This window comes from Pleurodeles waltl, chromosome 9 (assembly GCF_031143425.1).
Source record: "Pleurodeles waltl isolate 20211129_DDA chromosome 9, aPleWal1.hap1.20221129, whole genome shotgun sequence".
Taxonomy (NCBI): domain Eukaryota; kingdom Metazoa; phylum Chordata; class Amphibia; order Caudata; family Salamandridae; genus Pleurodeles; species Pleurodeles waltl.
In genome coordinates this window covers 870,544,281-870,565,742 of record NC_090448.1, presented here as the reverse complement: position 1 = coordinate 870,565,742, position 21,462 = coordinate 870,544,281, and the positions used below count along the sequence as shown (strand labels likewise).

At 43.9% G+C, this 21,462-nt stretch overlaps 1 protein-coding gene across 13 annotated transcripts in view; it reads left to right on the top strand.

Moving 5' to 3' along the window:
• FOXN3 (forkhead box N3) overlaps positions 1-21,462 on the top strand; it is a 648,650-nt gene that overhangs the window by 512,048 nt on the left and 115,140 nt on the right. For all 13 annotated transcript variants that reach the window (XM_069208155.1, XM_069208156.1, XM_069208164.1 and 10 more), the window contains one exon: positions 334-398. In XM_069208155.1, the coding sequence (XP_069064256.1) occupies positions 334-398 (65 nt within the window). The remainder of the gene's footprint in view (positions 1-333; positions 399-21,462) is intronic.

The window sequence follows — 21,462 nt, the reverse complement described above, 5'->3', positions numbered from 1 at the left end:
AAAGATCTTGGCTAATGGAAGACCTAAAAACAAAAACTCTAATGATCGAATGAATTGCACCAGTGGTTGGGATCACATGCTGTAAAGGAGTTGATACATGGCAAAGCACAGTGGTTTCTCCCATAGAATGTTCTTTGAGTGAAACAAAATGGGACCATTGTAATGCACTGCACTCGGTATATTAGCAAGTTTTTTTAAAACTGTAGTTTTCTGAGATAACTGCCTCTTGTAATCTGTTGAGAAGTACCACACATGACTTGTGAGCTGTGTGTTAAAAAGTTTTTAGCTTGTACATCTAAACCTGCCCTTAATACTGTTTCATTTTACCTCTAGCACTTCGGGTCCTCCCACTTGGCCAGTGAGCGCTTTCTTCAAAAGGAATGGAGTACTTCTCCAAGGTAGGTTGTTGATGTTTTTTTAGGGTAATATTGCTCCAACGTTTGTCTCTTTGGTTCACTTACGCCTGATAGTGCTTGGCCGCTGGAGTATGTAGCGCAGTGAAAGGCTAACACTACTGGTGCTTTGGAGTTACTTCAAGAGGTGAAAGATGGTTGTTTAAACTCTCTACTTGCATTTTACTCCTTATTGGTTTCCCATCTAAAATAAATGCCACTTATTAATTGCTATTTGCTATGATCTGTTGGGGGAAAGCTCACTAGTCATGATTGTAGTAGCATCTTCAGTGACTTAAAAGAGGGAAGATTTACGACATTGCAAGCTCCTTGATTCTTGGATACGAGTTTCTTTGCAGTTTTCTAATTGCTGATAGATTATTAGACCCTCTTGCCCTGTTGTCTGTTGTTTAAAATGTTTGTTTCTCCTAACTGATTTGTATTGTTGCACATTTATATTGATTGCCTTTTTTTTTTTTTTTAGCTTTGCTGATAGTTGTGGCACAGAGATGTGCATCCTACCACTAACTTGTAGGATGAGTATGCACCGGATTAGCGCTTCTTGAGCAATAGATAACTATATTTGGCAATACTCTGCGGAAATGGTGTGTTTTATCTTTCGGCCTTTACCACTGTTTTTGCATCAGTGTCCAAGACGCTGCTAAAATGTCTGGCTGCTGGCATGTTCTTTGAAAAGGTTGCTTTTAAGCAGGCTGATTATTAGAGCTTCAACGATCAACACGTGGCTGATGATGTCGATGTACCGCCGCTCCATCAGTTTAAAAAGATGCAATAGTTAAGTTTTTGTTTCCGATTTCATTCTTCAGTGTGGGATATTTTAGCTGTGTGTACTGTGACGTCAAAGCTTACCATGCTTTTTCTACGGACGACTTGCTACATCGTAATGTGTTTGTTATTTTGAGGCACACACGTGTATTGATATATGCCTGCATTTGTAAGTAACTAGGTAATGATGAATGTGTAGTGAGAAGCACAGATTATTAATTCTGTCTGACTACAGAAATCAGAGTCAAGGTGGCCTGTCAGAAAACCAGGAAGTGATCTGACAGATTAGTAGTCTAGAAGAACCATCAGAGAGAATGGTGGAGGGTGGGTGGAAGTGTCAGTGACATGGCACCTTAATTTGTGAGCCAGATTCAGCCGTTGTCGCTTTGGTCTTTCAGAGCTACCAAACAGTTGGTTCATCTTCCGGTTTACATACAGATGAAGAGGACTGAAGCTTTTTCTGCTGTATGGCCCCTTAACCTTGTCCATGCTTCCCCTGAAATGATTTTAAATTTGCCAAAAGTCTTCTGACTGAAGGTCTTCCCTGGTCCTTTTGCTAACTCACTGTTCCTAGAACTCGTGCAGTCTGGGTCACATTTCTCGTTGTTCGTGAGCTCATCATGCGCCTGCGTGTTTTTTTTGGTGTGCAGTACTGGATCCTTTACTTTGGAGGTCTGTTGCCATGGGGATTCCTGATGACACACTCTGCCATCCTATCAAGCTTCCTCTTGTCCTTACCAAACTTGCAGGAGCAGATTATGTTTAAGGGGTTTGGTGATGAATTATGCCTGACAGGACACGGGGAAGGATAGTTTAGACTAGGTTCTTCTGATTAATAGTCAATGTGTTATAGAACTCTTTTTTCTTATGTTTGTTAGTCCTCCTACATTCAGTGCTGCCTCTAGTCCAACTGTGTATTATTTGCTTTTTTAAGCACATTTTAAATTTAATGTGCACAAAACACTCCTGAGGAATCTGCCACTACTTTACGTGCACTGTGTACTTGAAGAACAATTATAAATGCATAGCTTGAATGATTTGCTTCTTAGATGCATGCCTGGCCTGAGTTAAAGATTGCCATCAAGAGAGAAAGGGGAGATAGGGACCGTGCCTTCTCTGTAATGCGTACGCGTCTCTGGAATTCATTACTTTAGAAAGACCATGAAGACATGATTGTGTGCACTTCTAGTGCCAAGTCATTCATTTTAAGGTTCGAATAATGTGAAGGTAAATGTGAGGGATCACTCTTGATTTTGGATTCACCAAACGAAATTCTTTTTTTTTTTTTTTTCTTTTTTTTTTGCTAACTTAAAAAAAAATGTATGGGTTTGCTGTCTTTAGGTAGCAGATGCATGACCCCAAAGCTGTCTTAATGAGAGATCGCCCTTGTCCCAACTGCAATAGCAAGAGACCCGAAGTGTCTCAGGTGTTATATCAGTTGACACTGATACTCTCAGATGTAAAATCAGAGATTCACATCCTCAAAAAGTATTGTCAGCCGATCCCTGTCACCAAGTTGTATTGTCAGGTGGTGCCCCGTCCTTCTTTCATAATATCAGTAAAACCCCTCTTTAGCTAAATAGCAGCAGATGTATCTCTTAGCTGTATAACCATCGGGTCTCCCCTCACCCGGCTGCTTTTCAGCGATCAACTGGCCACCAAGAGGTTACCAGCCCCTGAGAGTGACTGCTGACTTGCCTTATGTACTAGGTTGTATGTTATAGAACCAAAATGCAACCTTGTATGCATCTTCCCATACTAACCAATGTTTTGTCCTTTAACAAAACCTGCATAATTTGCAGGTGAAGCATATTACCTTTCCAAGCAGGGAGTTGTTCTCATAAAATAGGTGTAGAGTCTTAACAAGAGCTTGACCCTGTTTCTTCATTGGAATCATAGGCGGTCTAGGGTGGCTGTACGTGCCCCAGAACAAGTGTACTGTCCTTGGGAATACATTTCGAAAAGTGCCTGGAATTCGTGGTAGAATAACTGTTTTGGAGCTTGTCTACAGGTTGCTTATAGCTATCTGTCATCGAAAAGACCTTTTACGAACATGGCAGAACTTACAGTGGACTTTGAACCAGTCCAATGCTTACCATTAGTTGACTCTCTTGTCACTCAGATTGTTTACTTCGCATTCAGTGACTTTCCGCGCTCCAAGAGAAAGCATGTGTTTTCTTGCTCTCTCCCTTGTGTGCGACTTCCCCCACAAATTTCTGCCCCCAGCAACCTCCATATTCGCCCCTCTCCCCCTCCATCCTGCTTGTCCATTGCTGCCACAAACTCTGCTTTTTCGCTTATTTCCTTTCCTATTGCTTCCCTGCTCACTCGTCATTGCTCCCCCTACAATCGTTGCTTGGTTTTCCTCCAGCTGTCAGTTGCTGCTAGACTGTTCCATTTTTACAAAGCACGTTTTCACGTGTATAAATTCGTTTTTTTCTGCGCCATGTGGCATCAACCATCTTGGAACAGATAAAAAAATAAAAGGGTGGCTGCTTCATGTCGTGCACATGCATGTGCACAGATGTGCCCTGTGGATCGCCATTGCATTATGATTTGTCTGCACGCATTTGCACGCACATGTGATTGAGCGTTTCCCCTTTTTGCTGACAATGCGCAGCTTCAGCAAGAAGGAATTCGTGGATTCCTGTCTTCTAATCTAACCTGGTGGGTCCTGTGTTCTAGCCTGGTGTGGGTTGTTGAAAGTCATGTGGATTGCTCTATCTAGTTGGAATTGTTGCCTACAGCTGAGGTGTGAGCTGGTTACATCCCTGCCCCTGTGGGGTTCTATTATGTGTAACGCGTCCCTTACTAAAGTATCTGTTCCTAGACCCATCCGCCTCCTGAGTTTTCCTGCCAAGTGTGCGACCTCGTTATGTAATTGTGGCGACGAAGGAAACTAAAGGTGTTTGATGGAGACTGAATTGAAGATGCATTTGACTGCCAAGCTGAAGAATGGCCCCCACTGTGCCAGGACACCTGGCAGCCCCCAAGCGGACCACAGCAGCTGTAGAGTGACTGAGCAGTGGGAGTGAGCGCCACGGAGAAGTACTCTTTAAGAAAGTTGCACCATTCTTGTTCAGCTGCTGAGCGCTGCAGTCAGGGCTTCTAATTCGGGTTAAGCGAGGCACAGTTACGCAAGAGACAGCGCACCTCGGGCGGTGCTGAGGAGTTTTGATCCAGGAGCGCTGTTGAGGTGTCGGTGGCAGCAGCCTTTACAGTTTTGCATTTGGAAGGCCTGACTTCTGCCTAGGATCACCAGGGACATCAGCACAGTGTGGTCGGGGTGAGCAGCACTGCGGTGAAGGGCGCGTTGATCTGTAAGAGAGGCATGGTGTTGCGTTGTCGTGCTGGCAGTGAGAACCCGCCTGTAATTGAAGAATGAGTGCAGCTTCCCCTGGTGGGGTTTGAATAGAAGTGCTCTACTGTGCATGCTCACCTCGCCTGGCAAGACTGTTAGGTGTGCAGGGCCCTCTCAGTTCAAGCAGATGCCACTTGTGCTGTCTGTACATTCAGTCTGCGTCCTGGACTTGATGTTCGTGCGATTGGAATTCACTAAACGAAAGACGATCTATCTGAGCTATCGAAACTGGAGTAGGACAGGCACGTTATCTTCCATCACTTGACAGACAAACTCCGTTCTGTAATATTTTTGTCATTTGAGGAACTGCCTGCCATTAGAGAGAATTTGTAGTTTTTTTTGTTTTGTTTTTTAACAATTTTTAACATAATGACGCTGGTGTTCAGCCTTTCAGTAATATTAAGCCCGCTGATTAAAAAAAATAATAATGATTCAGGTTGATTGTCAGGCTAGGATTCTTGGAAATGCTGGTCCAGCTACAGCCGTTTTACTTTCCATCATAAATATCTTACTGAGCAAGTGAGTCTTTTGTGAGAGTCTATGCTCATCACAGCAGCTGTCAATTTTACATTATATGTTTATGAAGTGTTTATGCATTTTTAAAACGAATGCTTCAGGTAGTTTATAGGCATCGGTGGAGAAGTATACCAATGTTTGTGCTCATGTATGGGTTTATTTAAATTGTTTCTATTACAGGTGGGTTTATCGTCCATGGGTGTTTTGTGCAAATGTATGTTTATGTATAATGGAAATTGTACATCATCACCCTATTTCATTCCCATTTTGATTGCTGAGTTGCTTCCAGTATTTTACGGAGTGCAGCATGTGTATGGGACCATGGGAGGGAAGTGTGTGTAGTGTTGTGTTTACTTTGGTCCATGGCGACACTATCTACATTTCGTCCATTTGTGTACTTTTGGCTGTTGGCTATATGGTAGGCTGCGCGGGCGCCAGGGTGTTTTGATTCCCGTGGTGTGCTGTTTGTGTAGCGAGTGAGTATTGCACTGAGATAACGGCCTGTGCGCTGTTCGCATAGAAGGAATGTACTCCACTGGGTTGAGCGTCTGTGTGTGCAGTGTGCGGAGACGGCGCTTCTCCACTCGGTTGAATGCCTATGTGCTGTTTGCATTGAGTATGCGTTTTCCACTGAGCTGAATGCCTGTGTGCTATTTACGAGGAGGGTACATACTCAACTGGGTTGTACTAATGTGTGGAGGATACTTACTACACTGGGTTGAAACACCTGTGAGCTCTGTTTGGAGGGGGCCTACTCCACTTGAGTTACGTCATGTGCTGTTGTTTATATGTTGGTTATGAGGTTATTTTTGGTTGTGTGCGCCCTTACGTGGGTGTGCAGGTGAGTTTCCTTTGTGAGGTGGTGTGTCATCTTGTGTGTGGTGGCATTTTATCCCTGTGAAGTTGTGTAAGATGGTGCTTAGTTTTGATCGTATTTCTTATTTTGTGTGGATCACAAGGTCCGTTTTACTTTCAATGTTTTATTAGTATATGGATATAAGTAAAAAAAAAAAAGTTGTGCACTTTTAGTTTACTCAGTGTGTTCTGTTTCTAATGTTCTTACATGTTCTTATAGTTTAAAGTGCTACTGTGTGTGAAATGTGTGCTATCCTGTCTTCTAGTCTAACCTGGTGTGAATGTTGTGAGTTGGGTGGAATGTATGATGTTATATGTGTGAGTGTACTGTCAGTTTCGGTCTGCAGTTGGGTGCTTAGCTAATTATATCTTACCTTGTGGTGGAGTTCCCTTACTTGATACTTGTTCTTTAATGACATGACTGTTCGTGTTCCTACCTGCTTTCTGGGTCTCCGTATCAGTGTGCAATTTAGGAATATGTTACTGTTTTTGCTGATTCTGTCCAGCATAGGCTGAGCCATTAGGCCCAAAAGGCCTGTTGACTTTGACAATGCGTGTTTGGCTGTGTAACACACCGTCCCCATGGTTCAGTTTAAAATTAAGCTAAAACTCTTTCTTTCCTGAGTTTGGAGTTGGCCTGCATCAGTTCTCGATCACTTGCTGCATGGGGCCTGGATGTGTGTCTGGTGCGTTATATGTGATGGTTGCCTTCACTAGAAAACTGGATAACACCTAACCCTCTTTAAATCCTGAACAGAGTGCAGATATCTGGCATGACCATGAACAGGGCAACAGCAGTCTTTATTTTTTGGGGGGATATTCATATAGTGCAGAGCTGGACCAGAGGGACTCTGTAGCCCTCTTGAGAGTAACGGGAGTCCAGGTTGGGGATGTCTTTGTATAAAGTGTTTATGTAGCTGTTGGGGTACAGTAGCTTTTAGGGAACGGAGGAATGGGACAATTATACCCTTTTGAAAAAGGCAAGTTGTACTAACCTGTGACATTCGTCCTTTATATTGTATGCAGCCCATACCTGGCACTCCTGCCAGGCACTGCTCATGACCTCACATGTGACATCACTAATGACACTGAAGACATCACTGATGATAAAACATATAACAATTGACATCACCAATGATATCATGGTATGAACTAGTACATGCAATGTCAATTTTAGCTGCGCAAAATTAAAGGCATTTTCCATTTGACTTGACTCAATTAACAATTGATACATATATAATCCATACACTAAATAACAAGAGGTCTAGGCCATATACAGAACAATAATATTGAGTAACCGAGGACAAAAGCTTGAAAAAATATTGTATGCTCTAGAGTGTTTATGCACTTGTCTGTCCCTGCCTACCTGTTGGGCACATCTGATACCAAAGTTTGAGTTGCCTTATTTCTTAGCGCAGCCTCAAGAAGTCAGTGCAGGACTGTAGGTGAAGCCTCATCTAGGATATGCACAGGTTACCTGATGGCCGTGTGCAGCTGGTGATATCCATGGGATACCTGATGGTTGCACGTCACTGGTGATGCGCCCAGGTTACCAGTCACCCTAGTCGCGATGCTTATCATCTGGGCTTTCTTTCTGCAAACCCTGCTAGTGTAGTCCAGTCCCATCATTTGAAGGGCAGCCCGAGTATGCTGCTCAGAGTGCATTAACGAAGCCTGGGACTGGCGTGAGTGTCTCCCAGCGACCTAAAATCAGATGGTAATCTCATGCCTGTGTTGTAACGCAAAATAGATTTTTTTTGTTGGATAGAACTGTGCCATAGCACCGGAACATTCTTCTGCAGCGGAGGTCCTTCTGGATCCCTGTTTTGCTTGGTTACCCTCAACCCTGCCTGTAGGTGGAGGTTTGTTAAAGCGTGTTAACCCGTTGTGCGTTGTGTTTAAGCACTATGCGCAGACACAGCATGTTCTCGTTCTGCTAATTTAGATTCTACTGTAAACCAAGATCATGTTGCAAAAGTCATTCCTGGAAAAGAAGAATCAATTATGACCTTGCCTTTAGTTTTTTTTTTTTATAGCTGTTTATGATTTTTTTTTATGGTTGCCATCAGCTCTGAGAAAAGCCGAACTCGCTAAATTCCGACGCCCTCCCATGAGACCAGGCCGCGGCTTGGCTCGGGTAGCGTCGGGCGAACCTCTCGCCATGCCCCTTTGCAAACCAAACAGGGTAAAGTTTACTTGGGTTGCCCCGGCAACCGGAGGGCGCGGCGAAGATTACAGGGTTCGCTCCTGCCACAGAACAAACGTTAGGTGTGTAGACTGCAGATTACCTGACATTTGAGCCGTTGCAGGCCTTGAATGGTCTCAGGGATGTTTGCAGATAAACATTGAAAAGTCGTTTTTTCCCGAAGGCCTGTTCTGCTGACCCAGCTCGTTTCAACAGTGATCTCATCTGTTGGGGCAGCCGGGCTGTACATTGTTTGGAAATGCTTAGTGTGGGGACCATGAAGGCAAGAGTCGTAGCGGTTGCGATCATTGCCCCACAGGTTTTGATATAGTTTCGGTGCATATGTTTTGTTTTATTTACAAGATCAATTTCCATGTAAGGTAGCCGGAAACGCGGTTTTCAGCAGTTCTTTGTAAACTCTGCCTACCTCGGTGTCCCTGTTTCTATCTTCCTTGGCTTGGTGTTAGAGCGCTGTAATTTAGCCGCCCAGTTTAGAGCCTACACTTAATCAGTGCTCCTTTTGTAGATATAGGACCATTACTGATCTCAGTATTACGTGATGATTATTATGTTTGTGACTACTGCCTTCTCAGCTTCCTGATGCGGATAGTATATGCTAACCGTAAAGAGGGGGGTCGGGAGCAGTTGGGGTGGGAGGCAGTTCTAGAATAATTTTTAGGGCAGCTTGTGGGTACTAAACTTGTCACAATGTGACCCAAAACTTAATTTTGCGTTGGTAACATGAGCACCATCGAATTGAATAAAAGTAACAAGTGATATGTTTTGAATTCTATAGGAGGGTTTTAGTGTTGTTTCTAGATATTGGTCTTATGGTGGGTGTGGATCCTCTCCCGGGGTATTTGTGCTCACGGGTCCCCGTTAACCTCGCAGGTGCTCGCAGCTGGCCACTGAAGGTCTGCTAGGCACTAGGGCAGGTCTCTGCCAAGTCTTCCTACCTGGTGCTAGCCTGACAGCATTATTTTAGATACGTTCGGGGTGAAAATCTGGCATTTTGGCACGCCTACTTAAAAAAAGATTTCTGATGGATACTTCTAACAGCAGATTCCACACTTTTAGAATGTTCCCTAGGCGCCAGATTGGATCTGACATTTTTCACAGCAGGCTCCCCCACTTTGTTGGGTGGTGCCACACAGCGCTGCGTTTCCTCCTTCCACCGGGGAGTGACAGAGCGGAGTGTCAAATGTGTGCCGCCCTTGCACGTTCACATCAGTTCCTTTGTTTCTGCACTTTCAAACGACACTCTACTGTTCAGCTCCCTTTTTCGTCAGTTCACAAATTCATTAGGATCTCGTTTGGTGTGCGAGGGAACAAATACTGCAGAGTTCAAGCCGTGTCAAGACTGTCAGAAACAGAAGTTGATGACAGACCTGCCCGAGGCGTGCCTCCCAAGTTGTGCAAGGTTTATGCTCTCATGCAGCCGAAGATGAGCTGGAACTGGCAGGCAAAGATGTATATTGCTGAACATAAAAAAAAAAGTCGTGGACCTCATGCAGGTCCTGCTCCAAGTCGAGGGTGCGGACCTGTGCCTGCTTTTGAGGTCAAAGTGGTCTGGTGAGCTGAAGTCAAAGAAGAAACATAAGAAGTTAAGCAGGACTTGGCCCCATCCCCCACTCTCCAAAGAGAAGTCAAGAATGTGTCAAGGAGCCAATCTAAGTTGCTCCTATCCAAGAGCTGATTCCCCCAACTGGTTCAGTGTGCCACAATTTCCCCGGCCCATTGCAGTGCTGCAGAAGATCAAGGCCTTTATGGAGGCTATGATGCATATTATGAGCATATTTCTGTGTCTTGCACCTTCAGGCCCCAAAAACCCACAAGGGCCTCCGTTTGGTTTACAACCAGTGGATCTGTCCATGTCGCTGTCTAAGCCACTTGAATCTCCTTTGGGTTCTGCTTTGACTTCAGTACAGACTTTCATTTTGGCTTTTAGACCTGCACCTGTCACTTCTACATTGATGCCGCTCCAGATGTCTCTGGTGGCACATGTTGAGCCCCTGCTGATTCCAGTGTCAGGCCCATACCTAAATCCACCTCAGCCCCAGCCAAAGTGGTGCTTTGACTCCATTCCATCTGCTTTCGGTTCCTTTGTGATCTGATTCAGACAAAGCAAACCCTCTACCATGGAGCCATCCTCAGAGGCTCCATAGTCTTTTTGGCTCTGATTCAGGCCAGAGTTTGTCCCAAATAAATCATGACAGTGGAGGTGATGAGGAGGATTTATCCCACATTACGACGATGACAGTATTTATATGGATTTGCTGGAGGCCAGCATGCTTGATTTTTCTCTGATAGTTTGCTTTACCCCTTGGACTCCCAGTGGAGAAGAGTGTTTATTTTGCCCTAGTGATTAGACATGCAGTGGAGCTCTAGAACCTACAGCTGCCCCTCTTGCTGACGTTGATAAATGTCCTTCCTGAGGTTTTGCACCCTGGGCCAACCTTGTCTGAGTCCCTACTTCAATTAATGAAGCCCTTACTCATATCTTTGGCGCTTGGGTTAAGCCTTACTGTTGCCCACTGGTGAACAGGCTTGTGGCCAAACGTCCTAGACTTGCATCTGGTGACCCTGATTTTCTTACACAAGACCCTACTCCTAACCGCTTAGGGGACCAGGTTTTACCAGAAAAGTGAATCTTAATACATTCCCAGTGACTAGTCCTAACTAGGAATTGAAAAGGACTGAGATGTTCTGGAATCTTTTGCCAGCTTGACATTGAGGTCGGTGAATGTGGTCTGCATATTAAGCCATTATACGCACACCCTTTGGGACATGGTGAGCTCTTGCTGGCGGCCCTAGAGGAGTTTCATGCCTCTTTTGCTCAAACCTTTCAGCATTGTGAGGATGCAGCCAAATATGTAATTTGGGCAGGCCTGGTTACTGTTTGTGCTTTGGGGGAACAGTTGGCAGAGCACTATTGAGGTGCTCTATAGTCATGCATGAAATGCAATCCTCTGGGTTTTCTTGGGATCTAGAGGCATAACCAATGAAAATACCTTTTGATGGGTCCCACCCAGTGGTGGTTTCTTCACGGGGTGGAGGAGCATCGCCCCCGTGCCTGAGGCAAGCTGTGGGAGAAAAAATAAAATCGCAATGAAATGATTTCAGTGCCATTTTCTTTTCTTTTTTTTTTTTTTTTTTTTTTTACGGATGTGCGCTCTGCAATGCCCCTGAGCCAAGATACATGCAGGTTGTGTCCTCTGCTGTAGATTGGCAACATGGAGGACAGGAGCAAAGGCTGGCTGGCTGCTCCAAGGTGCCTGTCTGTTTATCCAGCTGTCTTACGACGGCCAGCCTGACATGCACACTTTGATCCTCTCTAACCTGAGCTGTCTTAGACAGCTGGCTGGAGAGCAAGCACAAGCCTCTAGGGCCTGAAGAGCTCCGGCCAAATGCGCGCCATCCAATCCTGGTGCTTCTCCTATGCTGGTTAATAGAATGAGAGCAGTGACTGGATTGGTTAGGGGAGCTTCACAGCAGAATGCAGGATTAGAACACTGAGGAGGATGTGCAGCAGTGGTTAAGTACCTTTTATTTTATTTTTATTTATTGTAATGGTAAATGTAGCTCTATGTTTGGCTTTTGGTGTGGTGTTTTTGTATTGGCTTTTGGAGAGAGGGTGTATTTTATCTTGGGCTTTTGGAGGGAGAGGATGTTTTATTAAGGGCTTTTGGAGAGAGGGGTGGGTGATTTATTTTGTTTCTGGGAGGCGGTGGGGCACTTCGGTCGCCCCACCACTTTCTGAGGTTACCAGCTGCCCCTGGTCCCACCTATTTAGTGAAAAGGCTGATTTTGACCTCGAAAGCTTTAAGGAAATCAGAGCCATGGTGCATTCCTTGGACCTGGCCTCTAACCCCGCACTACAATTTCCTTATCGGTTTCTGAGGTTACTTATGCTGGGTCCTAGGACATATTTGTGGCCTGGTGTGGAGTCTGCAACACAGACTCTTAATAAGCCAAACTTTTGGATATGTTACTGTTTGTTTTTATTTTGGTCCAGCGAGCTGTTGCAGTGGGCACTCTCAAAGGTTATTAGTCAACCCTCTCAATCTTTTTGCATTTGGTGGACCATTTGACCTTGTTTAAATCACTTGTTATGATGTATTTTATTACAGGTTTGACACACACATGTTCCCTACCAGATGGGTTGTGATGGCACAGTGTGACCTTAATTTGGTCCTGACGTTCCTCATGCACACTCCCTTTAAACCCATGCACAGCTGCTTATTGCACCTTCTGATGCTAAAAACGGTCTTTCTCACTGCAATCATTAAAACGTGTTGCATAAGTGACCTCCAGGCTTTCTTGGTGCATCCCCACTATGCCTCTTTATTCCCAGACAAGCTGGTGTTTAGGACCAGGGTGGCCTTTTTGCCAAAGGTCACAACTCCTTTTCCTGCTGGGCAATATATCATCCACCCGACATTCTTTACTCCTCCCCATCCCTTCAAAAAAGAAGAGGCCCCATTGTTTGGACCCCAAAAGGCTCTTAAGCCTTTTCATTGATTGTGCCAAAGGCCATTTTGTGGATAATCAGGTTTTGTTGGTGTTCTTCGGGCAAAGAGAAGTAAGGCGATGCAGAAATGTACTTCTTCAAGGTGGAAAGTCCTCTGCATCAAGATCTACTACATGGTGGCCAAGAAACACTCTCTGGAAGGGCTCGTTCCACCCGCATCAAGGTTGCAACCAATGGTTGGCAGGTGGAGTTCCTGTTGTTGACGTCTGTCAAGGTACGACATTGGCTTCAGTGCACACTTTCTCAGAACACTACTACTTTAGCAACCAGCTCTAACAGGAAGGGCATTTCACCTGTTTGATACCGCAGACGTTTTGGTCTGAGCCACTCCACAGATCTGCCCCCTCATCCCTCCATCTTTGGTAAGTACTGCTTTATCTATTCTAAGAGTAAAGAATCTGTGGTTATCAGAAGAACAAGTTACTTACCTCCGGTAATTGTCTTAATGAGGTATGCTCTATCTAACCACAGATTCCTCACTGCCTTTCCACTTACCTATTTTGTGGCGTGATCTCTTTATCATCTAAAAAGATCCTAAATTAGAGATCTACATACTACTGAAAACTGCTTTGTGCTCCGTGACCACCCTGCGTAGAAAGAGTCAAATAAGAAGTAACATTGACTCGCAGTGGTGGCACTTAAATGCGGCCTTCTCTATTACTATGGCGCAGGACAAGGCCAGCAATAAAGCTACATGGCGACACCAAGCAGCATGCCAGAGCACTGCTTTGTAAAGGCCTTGATCCAGTCTAGCACCTGTGGAATATCATAAAGCAGAGTGATATGTGGTTAGATTAACCAATACAAAGAGTGTTACCGAGGCGAAGTAGCATGTTCTTCAGGTATCCCAGTTTCAAGTTTAAATTGAAACTAATAACTACTGATCGAGTCTCTATATGAACAGTGGGTGGCCGCTGGATGGAAAATAGAAATACCCAGCAAATGCAAGTACTTAATTTCAGCCTCCGCAGTTCTGGCTATTTGAGGGACAGTATGTGGTCACTTACTTTATGCTCGGATGGGTGGCTTACTCCAGAAAATCACTCGATAGATATCTTTCTATATACCTCTTGTTTATTTGATCAGAACTTACATTTTGAAATGTGTAAAATTAGATTTTCCATCCCTGGCATGGTGCAAAAACAATACAATACAAAATGATGGGAAATGTTGGTGCATTTTAATGTAAAATGTTCCTCTAGTAATATTTTGTTAGACAGTTTTTTTATTTGTTGAGTGTGTAAAGCTGTTGACTTTTAAAACTGTTTTTTGCATACTGTGTGTTGTCTCAATTTTCTGCAATGAGTCTTCTGGTGGATATGCTTTATTTGGATGTGGCAATTCGACAAGGTCAGTTTATAACTGACTGGCAGAAAGAATGTGTATTAACTTGATTTTTTAAGCTTTATGTAGATTTTTCATGTTTTTTCATTTCAATACTTTTGTAATGTAATTTTCCTATTGTTTAACAGTCTAACTTCTCAATAAACATAATTTAATTCTGAACTTGAAATCATTCGTAAGTAGCCAAGCCCTGCCGATCAGTTCTTCAACTATGTGCTGATTTGAAAACTTTAATTGTGAGAAAGTATATTTGGATCTAGATTTCATTCAAGGCTTGCCGATATCTATGTAATTCATGTAAGACAAGGGGACCCTAACCCAAAATGTTTCCTTTGGGGTCCATTACCCTTCAAAAAGTATCAGAAGTGGAGAAGGTGTAGGGTGACTGCTATGATGTTGCAACTACTGCTAAATTAGAGCTTGATGGCACATGAACTATCATCCCATAATCTGAATTCATTCAAAAAGAGGTACATCCGTGAATTGATGAGTCATGTACCCTACCTCAAAGATGAAGCAACTTAATATCATGACTCCGAGCGACTGTCTTATTTCCTGTTTCCACTTCCTACAACTATGTGTTCATTATTTTTTTTCTTTTAAATTTCTATTTTGCTAAAGCAAATCACTTGGAAATCTGAACCCATTTATTTATCTTTCAGTTGTGTTTTTCTCGTCTTGTAAGCTATATAACGCCTTCAGACATGGACTGCCATGGAGAGAGTGTTGAAAGCTATTTTGGGCCGAATCATCTCAAGTTACGGGCTCATCATGATCAACCTTAGGTTTATTATCCTAGACATTGAGCAGCATTGTCTCTGCAGAAGATGGAAACCTTAGTTCAAGGAGTCCAAAGCCTTATTCACGCATCCCTTGCATGATTGCATTTCTCAGAATGTTGAAACAGTGGGACCATTGCCTAATGTCCTGTATTTCTTAAAGGTCGTTGGCTTTTTTTAAGTGTAACCCTGGCAGTAGTTACTTTGAAAGTGCCTGGAGCCGTCTGCTTCTCGAAAGGCGGGTGAGCATGGGTTTGTGCACGGTTCTCTTTGAACGTTGCCTTGTTAAGCCATTCCACAGTGGTGACTGTAACGTGTGCATGCAGTAGTTAAAAGTTCCTTATTTTGTTTGAGGCAAAGCAACATTTGTTTTACCCGGATACTGTGTTTTGGATAACATATGATTTTGTGTATAGAATCTTCAAATGTATTTTATTTTTAAGAGGATAATAAACGTTATGAAGTTGTGGACGAAGGATAGCCTGATCCGGTGATGTGAGAACGGTTGTGTGCATCTCTTACATTGTCTGCCTGATCCTGAGTATGCTTTTTTAAAATTATTTAATACCACTTTATGCTGAGTTTTCAGCACCATAATTAGTACAGTTACAAACACGCACAAAAATTTTGTTTTCCTATGGATACATATGGGCTAAGAATCTCAGACCGTCAATTCTGTAAGTTTCAAGTCTGCTTACACATCTAGTTATCTGTTGCATTTACCCAACATGTAGGCCAAAATGTTCATACCTTGGCGACATCTTTCTATACTTTGTTGACTGACTTTAGCCTGATATGTTTACTTCTACACAATAAAACATTGATTCATCCCACGTAGCTACACAGTATGTGTTGAAACACTGTCGGGCTTTTGGCGTTGCGTGATTTTACTTATGGTGAATACACAACCCGTGCCAAACAGTATGCCGGTGTTTCAGGATCCATCCCAGTTGTCCAGGAGACATAGTTTTGGTGCGAGTTCCATGGAGTGACCCATCACCCCTGCCGGCACTGAGACAATTTCCAGCCAAAATGGTGTATCGCTGGACAGCTCCAAACCAGTCCCCTTCATTTGCTCTATATTTTGTACAGGATGACAAACATAGCATCCCTATTTTCGACAATCTGCTAGGGGGATATAAGCACATTTAGAGGAATCTATTTGATATGAGATATACACAAGCGTGCTGGAGTTGCGGCCGCGATACAGGTACTTTAATAATAAGGACCTCTTAAATTTTATTTGCCCTGGATTCTATTGTTGAATCTGGCTCTGAAGAGCCAGTCATTTCTCACTGGTAAATGTGAGGTCCTGTCATATAAGCCTTTATTGACCATTCCCGGACCAACCTCGAACATGGATTGGGTACATTTCCTTTAATATTTGGGGTGCCTCCCCTTCTCAAATAAAGTTACAGTACATCAATTTAATTATGTCAAAGAATTGTTCTGGAATCGGACGAGGGTAGCTCTCAATCATGCAACGCAATATGGTTAGGACCACCATTTTTAGAAGATCATTGCACCCAAGAAGGGCTTTACTTGATTGGAAGTACCTCTGTGGGGTGGAAATGAATCGAGCTAAGTTAATTTCTCAACTTAACCTCGAGTCTGGTGAAATGTGACCCATTCGACCCCCCAGGATTCAAAACTCTGGAATAACACCCTCAGTCCCAGTGCCCACACTTTCACAGGGTCGCTTTCTGTTCTTGATAAAAGGAGGATTACTTATCCCAATTTACTTGTAGGACTGAGACCTCTCCGTACCGACCTAGGATCCGTATCATTCTTTCCCCGCTCTATCAAGGGTAAGGAAGGAAGAGTAACATATCATCGGCATATAACCTGACCTTTTTCTCCAACTCCCCCTCCTACTGAAACTCCTGCTCCAGACCCCGTTGCCTGATCCAAGTCACCAGTGGCTCTAATGCTATTGCAAAAACAGCGGTACAGTGGGCACTCCTGCCAAGTAGCTCTCATAATCGGGAAGGGAACTGAAAGGGAGCCATTAAACCTAACCTGGGCTCAGGTTTCGTGATGCAGGTCAAACATGAAGGTCAGGAAGGTGGGTCTAAAGTTAGTCTTTTGTTGAATTTGCCATAGAAATTTCTGTTTAATGAGTCGAGTGTTTTCATGAGATCTATTGGCATCAGTGCCCAGGGTTTCATAGATAAATGGGCAGGCGCTAGAGCAATTTTGTCCTGCCACATACAGTGACTCATTCACCTGCCGGGTATAGCACATTTTGTTCTCTGTGCACCAGCAAAGTGGCCACCCCTGCCTATCTGATCATGAGCACCATTGCCAATATTTTCATCTCTATGTTAATTAAGGAAATAGGTTGGTATGAGAAGTAGTGGTCTTTAGGGCAGCCTAGATTCAAAATCGGAGTGTGGCCCCACGAGAAGTTGCCTCACTGTGCTGCTTCTTTAAATGGCAAAAGTTCGGCGGTCACTAAATTTGTATAAATCTAGGATTACTTAGGTAGCTGTGCAATTGGTCCAGACAAGATATTCCCCTTTGTGTTGCAGTACCTATGTGTACTTGGCTTCAGAATTGTCAGTGACATGGTTGAGTGTAGCTGTAACTGTTGGTGTATTAGCATGGATGTGGTTATCTCTCTGACCTCCTGAAGGTCAGTTGCTCACATTTTTGGTGTCCTCTTGTTGCATGACAAGACAGGGAAGAAATGCACTGGATGGTCATGCTGGGAACTCCACATCCAACTCTGTGCATTCAGTCTGAAGGTTGCAGCCAGCTTCTTCTGATCATTCCTGCTCTCCTCCACACTGCAGGACGTCAAACAGTGTGGCTGGTTCCAAGCAGCCAGGAACATCTTCTGCAAACGGCCCCTTGGACACAGTGAGGAACGGTGACTTAAGCCTGTCTAAGTGCACCAATTGAAGTTTCTCTGAATGAATTGACAAAAACAAATGGAAATGTGTGCATTCTTGCAGGAGGTAGCTACGGATTTCTCAAAAGAGTTGAAATGTATTCGTTTCTTAAAACAATTCTCCTTTCTACTGTAGTATGGACGAACAAAGGACATTGCTGCCGTAAACTGGAGTCAAATCTTTCTGCAGTAACAGAAAACACCTTTGATAGCAGGCATGTTGTTGACATTTTTCCTTTCAATACATTCCAAAAGTTTGTTGCTATTACTGGGGAAGGGGGCGATGAGTGGCTTCTGTAATGATGTCTGGGTTGTTACCCTTTAAACTATTCTTTCTGAACTCTGGCCAGTTTTGATAAAGAAAGTTACTTAACAGTATCAATCAATGGTTTATGGGCAATACCACGTTTTCTTTTTAAACTTGCTAAGATTTTCTTAAAATAACTATTTTAAAGATGCCAGGATGATACTTTGTTCGAATGGTGGCCCTGCACGGGACATGTCCAAGTGAGGGCACTTTGGGAAGTCCCCGACGCCCACAAAAGGTAGTTGGCCATTAGAACACGTCTTTGTTATGAAGCATTTAATAAAAGTGATTACTTAGAGCACAGCAAAAACGACAACATCTAAGTCATTGACACTTGTTTAATTAACCTCAAAGTGATAAAGGCTGAGCCGGCCGTCCTGGGGTCTAACTTGTAATCCAAAAGTTGCACAGACACCTCTGCATCTGAGCATTTTATCAAAAGTTTCAATCTATGCAAGCACTCCTACCTCCTATTTCATAAATTAACTTATTCACTTGCAACTAGGTGTTGGATTTTAGCTCGTTGCTGTTGCTGCTGTGTCACAGAGATCTCTTTGCATATTATGAATTGTTTAATATTCTGAAGATGACAGCAGTAGCTGAACAGGGAACCTCCAGTCTGAGAGGATACCTGGAGGCACCATAAAATGAAGCAAAAAAAATCATTTTTGTCTTTCTACAAATCGGTCTGTCAACACAGATTACCCCGAGTTTAAACCAGGCAATCAGTAACTTTTCATTGAGTCATGCTGCGGTTGTCGCACGTATTGCAGTGACGAGAGAGTAGCTTTCGTTGTGTGACTCCTGGAAAGTGATTGTGCATGCGCCGGGGAAGGGTACTGTGAGGACACGTTGGCAGTAAGTGTGGGACGTTTGGGGTCTGAATTGTTAAGGGTTGTAGGCAACCACCGGGGCCTGTCTTGTGTGGCACCAGGGCAGGTATTGTCTAGGCCCTCGGGAGGGTGTTTTGGGTGCTACTGAGGAGGCTTACTTGCTGTGCTCAGGAAGGGTTGGATGCCCATTATACGGTTATTAAGCTGTGTTTTGGAGGACGTGGGCAGTTACTCTTGGGACATCCACCCATCATTCGCAGGGGCTTCGAGGCATTGGGAGAGTTGCCTCACAGCCACAGTTGCACTGATTCTAGGCTTGCTGTCATTGTCCTGGGCTTATGTAGGATGTTGTGCAGTTATTTCAGACTGACGGGGAAGATGATGTCTGGACACTCGGACATAATCGTGGCATTGGTTATATATGCATATTCACAATAATGGAGCGGATATTGAGCGGCTCTGGGTGTATATGGCAACTTTTTGTGAATGCATGTGTGCATGAATCTTCCATCCGCCGTGACAGGTGTTCTTGATATTATTAGGAAGGCATTGAGGCGGTTCTGAAACCGTTATTGTGGTTGGTTAATGTGTAAGCACTGGGGATAGTGTTCCTGAGACACTAGTGATTATAGGAAAGGTAATGAAACATTTTTAGTGAAGGCTTTGTGACGCGCGTTTTGGCAACATTGAGACACTGCAGACGTGGCTGGGAAGTACTGCCAAAGTACTGTGGCCCTTTTTGTGGCAGGCGTTATGATGGAATTATTGTAGTTGCAGTTGTATTTGGAAGGGATTAACGAGGATAGTAGCTTTTGTTGTGGAGGTGGGGAAATAGTTGTCGTTTATATAGGGACTTTCTACGTTTTTATTTAGCATGCAATAGATAGCATATTCCTTATTGGATAACGGCGCTTGGAAAAGGATTAGTCATACGTTTAATAAAGGGGATTTGTAATACAATATTGAAACACGGTTACAGATCCCTTCGTGAACAATGGAAAGGGCTCAAACAGAAATGGGTTTAATGCACAAGACCTGAGAGCGCAACATAATACAAAACATAGCATTGGTGATGAATCATGTACAGAAGCAGTTGTGCAGTCTGCAAAGGACTTTTGTACAAATTTTGCTTTGTCCTTTCAGACTTCTTCTTAGTTAACTGGTTCCATGTCCTAGTCCCAGTCACAAGTGAGGGAGAAAATAAAAGCTATCCAGCGCAAAGAAGGGCTCAAAGGTGAATTGATTATAGAGCATCCAGAAATAGGATTGCTCTACACAGTCTCAAAGGAATGGGGTGAAGGGTGAGTATATAAAACATATTCATAATTAGAGTGAGTTTGTGGCGAGTTTGTGGCAATTCTACCTTCATCAGAGGGACAAGGTGTTAAAGAGTTGGAGGAGAGCCACTATTCAACAATGGTTGAGTGAAGTCCAGGAATCATTTAGAAAATAGACACATTTGATCCCCTTGTTTATTTGATTTGACCTTAACTAAGTTATGTCAAGCATTCCTCTCATTTTCTAGGCTTTTATAATTATTTGCTGGCTTTTCTACTTGAGCATAGACAGCTTGATGAGAGGGATAGGAATGTCTTCTGAATGTTCATGACAGAACCTTTCAAGCTTTGGTCAAACCATTCACAGAGAAATGTACCTTTATTTTACCTTCCCCTCGACATCAATGAACAGACGTTGCCTGTCAGACCGGGGTTATGCAGTGAAGTACAAGAGCTGCCACGGAGCAACTCGTTTTATGCAGAATGTGATGGGGCTGGAAGGAGGTAACTGGATAAGCAGTGGAGAACTCCAAGACCGGCACACTGCCTCCCTTCACAATCCCTTATTGCCACGTCCCCTTTGGTACTCAGTACTCCTTTGTGATGGACCACAATACACATTCCACAGCCCCCAGTCCTGCGTCCCTAACAAACACTAATAATATGCATTCTAGAATAGTTGCTTTGCTTGAAGATGCCTTCTTCAGTTTTGACAACTATTGTGACATCACTGCCCTGTTAAACATCCTGGCTTAATGGTACATTTTTTAATTTCTTAGACATAGTATAGCTTTGTGTGGCTTAATGCCTTTTCAGCTTCCCGTGGACCCTATTGGAGTCATGTTCACATATTGACTTGGCAAACGACTGATGTGTGCATAAACGAAACAAAAAGGATGATTCAGAATGCTGCGACTGGAGGGTAGGATCATGTTGGTGCTGCAAGTAGGACCCTTCCAGCAGTCTGCAGTGAGCTATATGTTGGGGGGACAAATCTGTCGCAGTTTTCAGTGACTCTGTTTTTCTGGAGGCCTTACACCCCTTTGCACAGACTGTCTGCACCCTTCCAGTTCCTGCTTCCTCTCCTGCTTAAATGAGCTGGTACTCGATCTGGCTCCAGTCACTGAGATCCTCCCTGGCCTGGGCAGCTGCTGGGTGCTTGAGAGTTACGGTCAGTCTCCATTAATGTGGTTTCTGGAGCTCCGGATGGTCTGTGTCGTCGCCTCTCCAGGTGCTCGGTTCTGCAGCAGTGCCGGCAGCTGACACATGGAAGGGATGGGAGGAGCAGGAGGGCACAAGCGACCCTCCTTCTGTGATGCGTCGGCCTCTGTCTGTTTAGTTGAGGCTCCACCACTATTGCAGTGGCGTTGAATCATTGTGGCTCGTTAGACGAGGGATTTGGC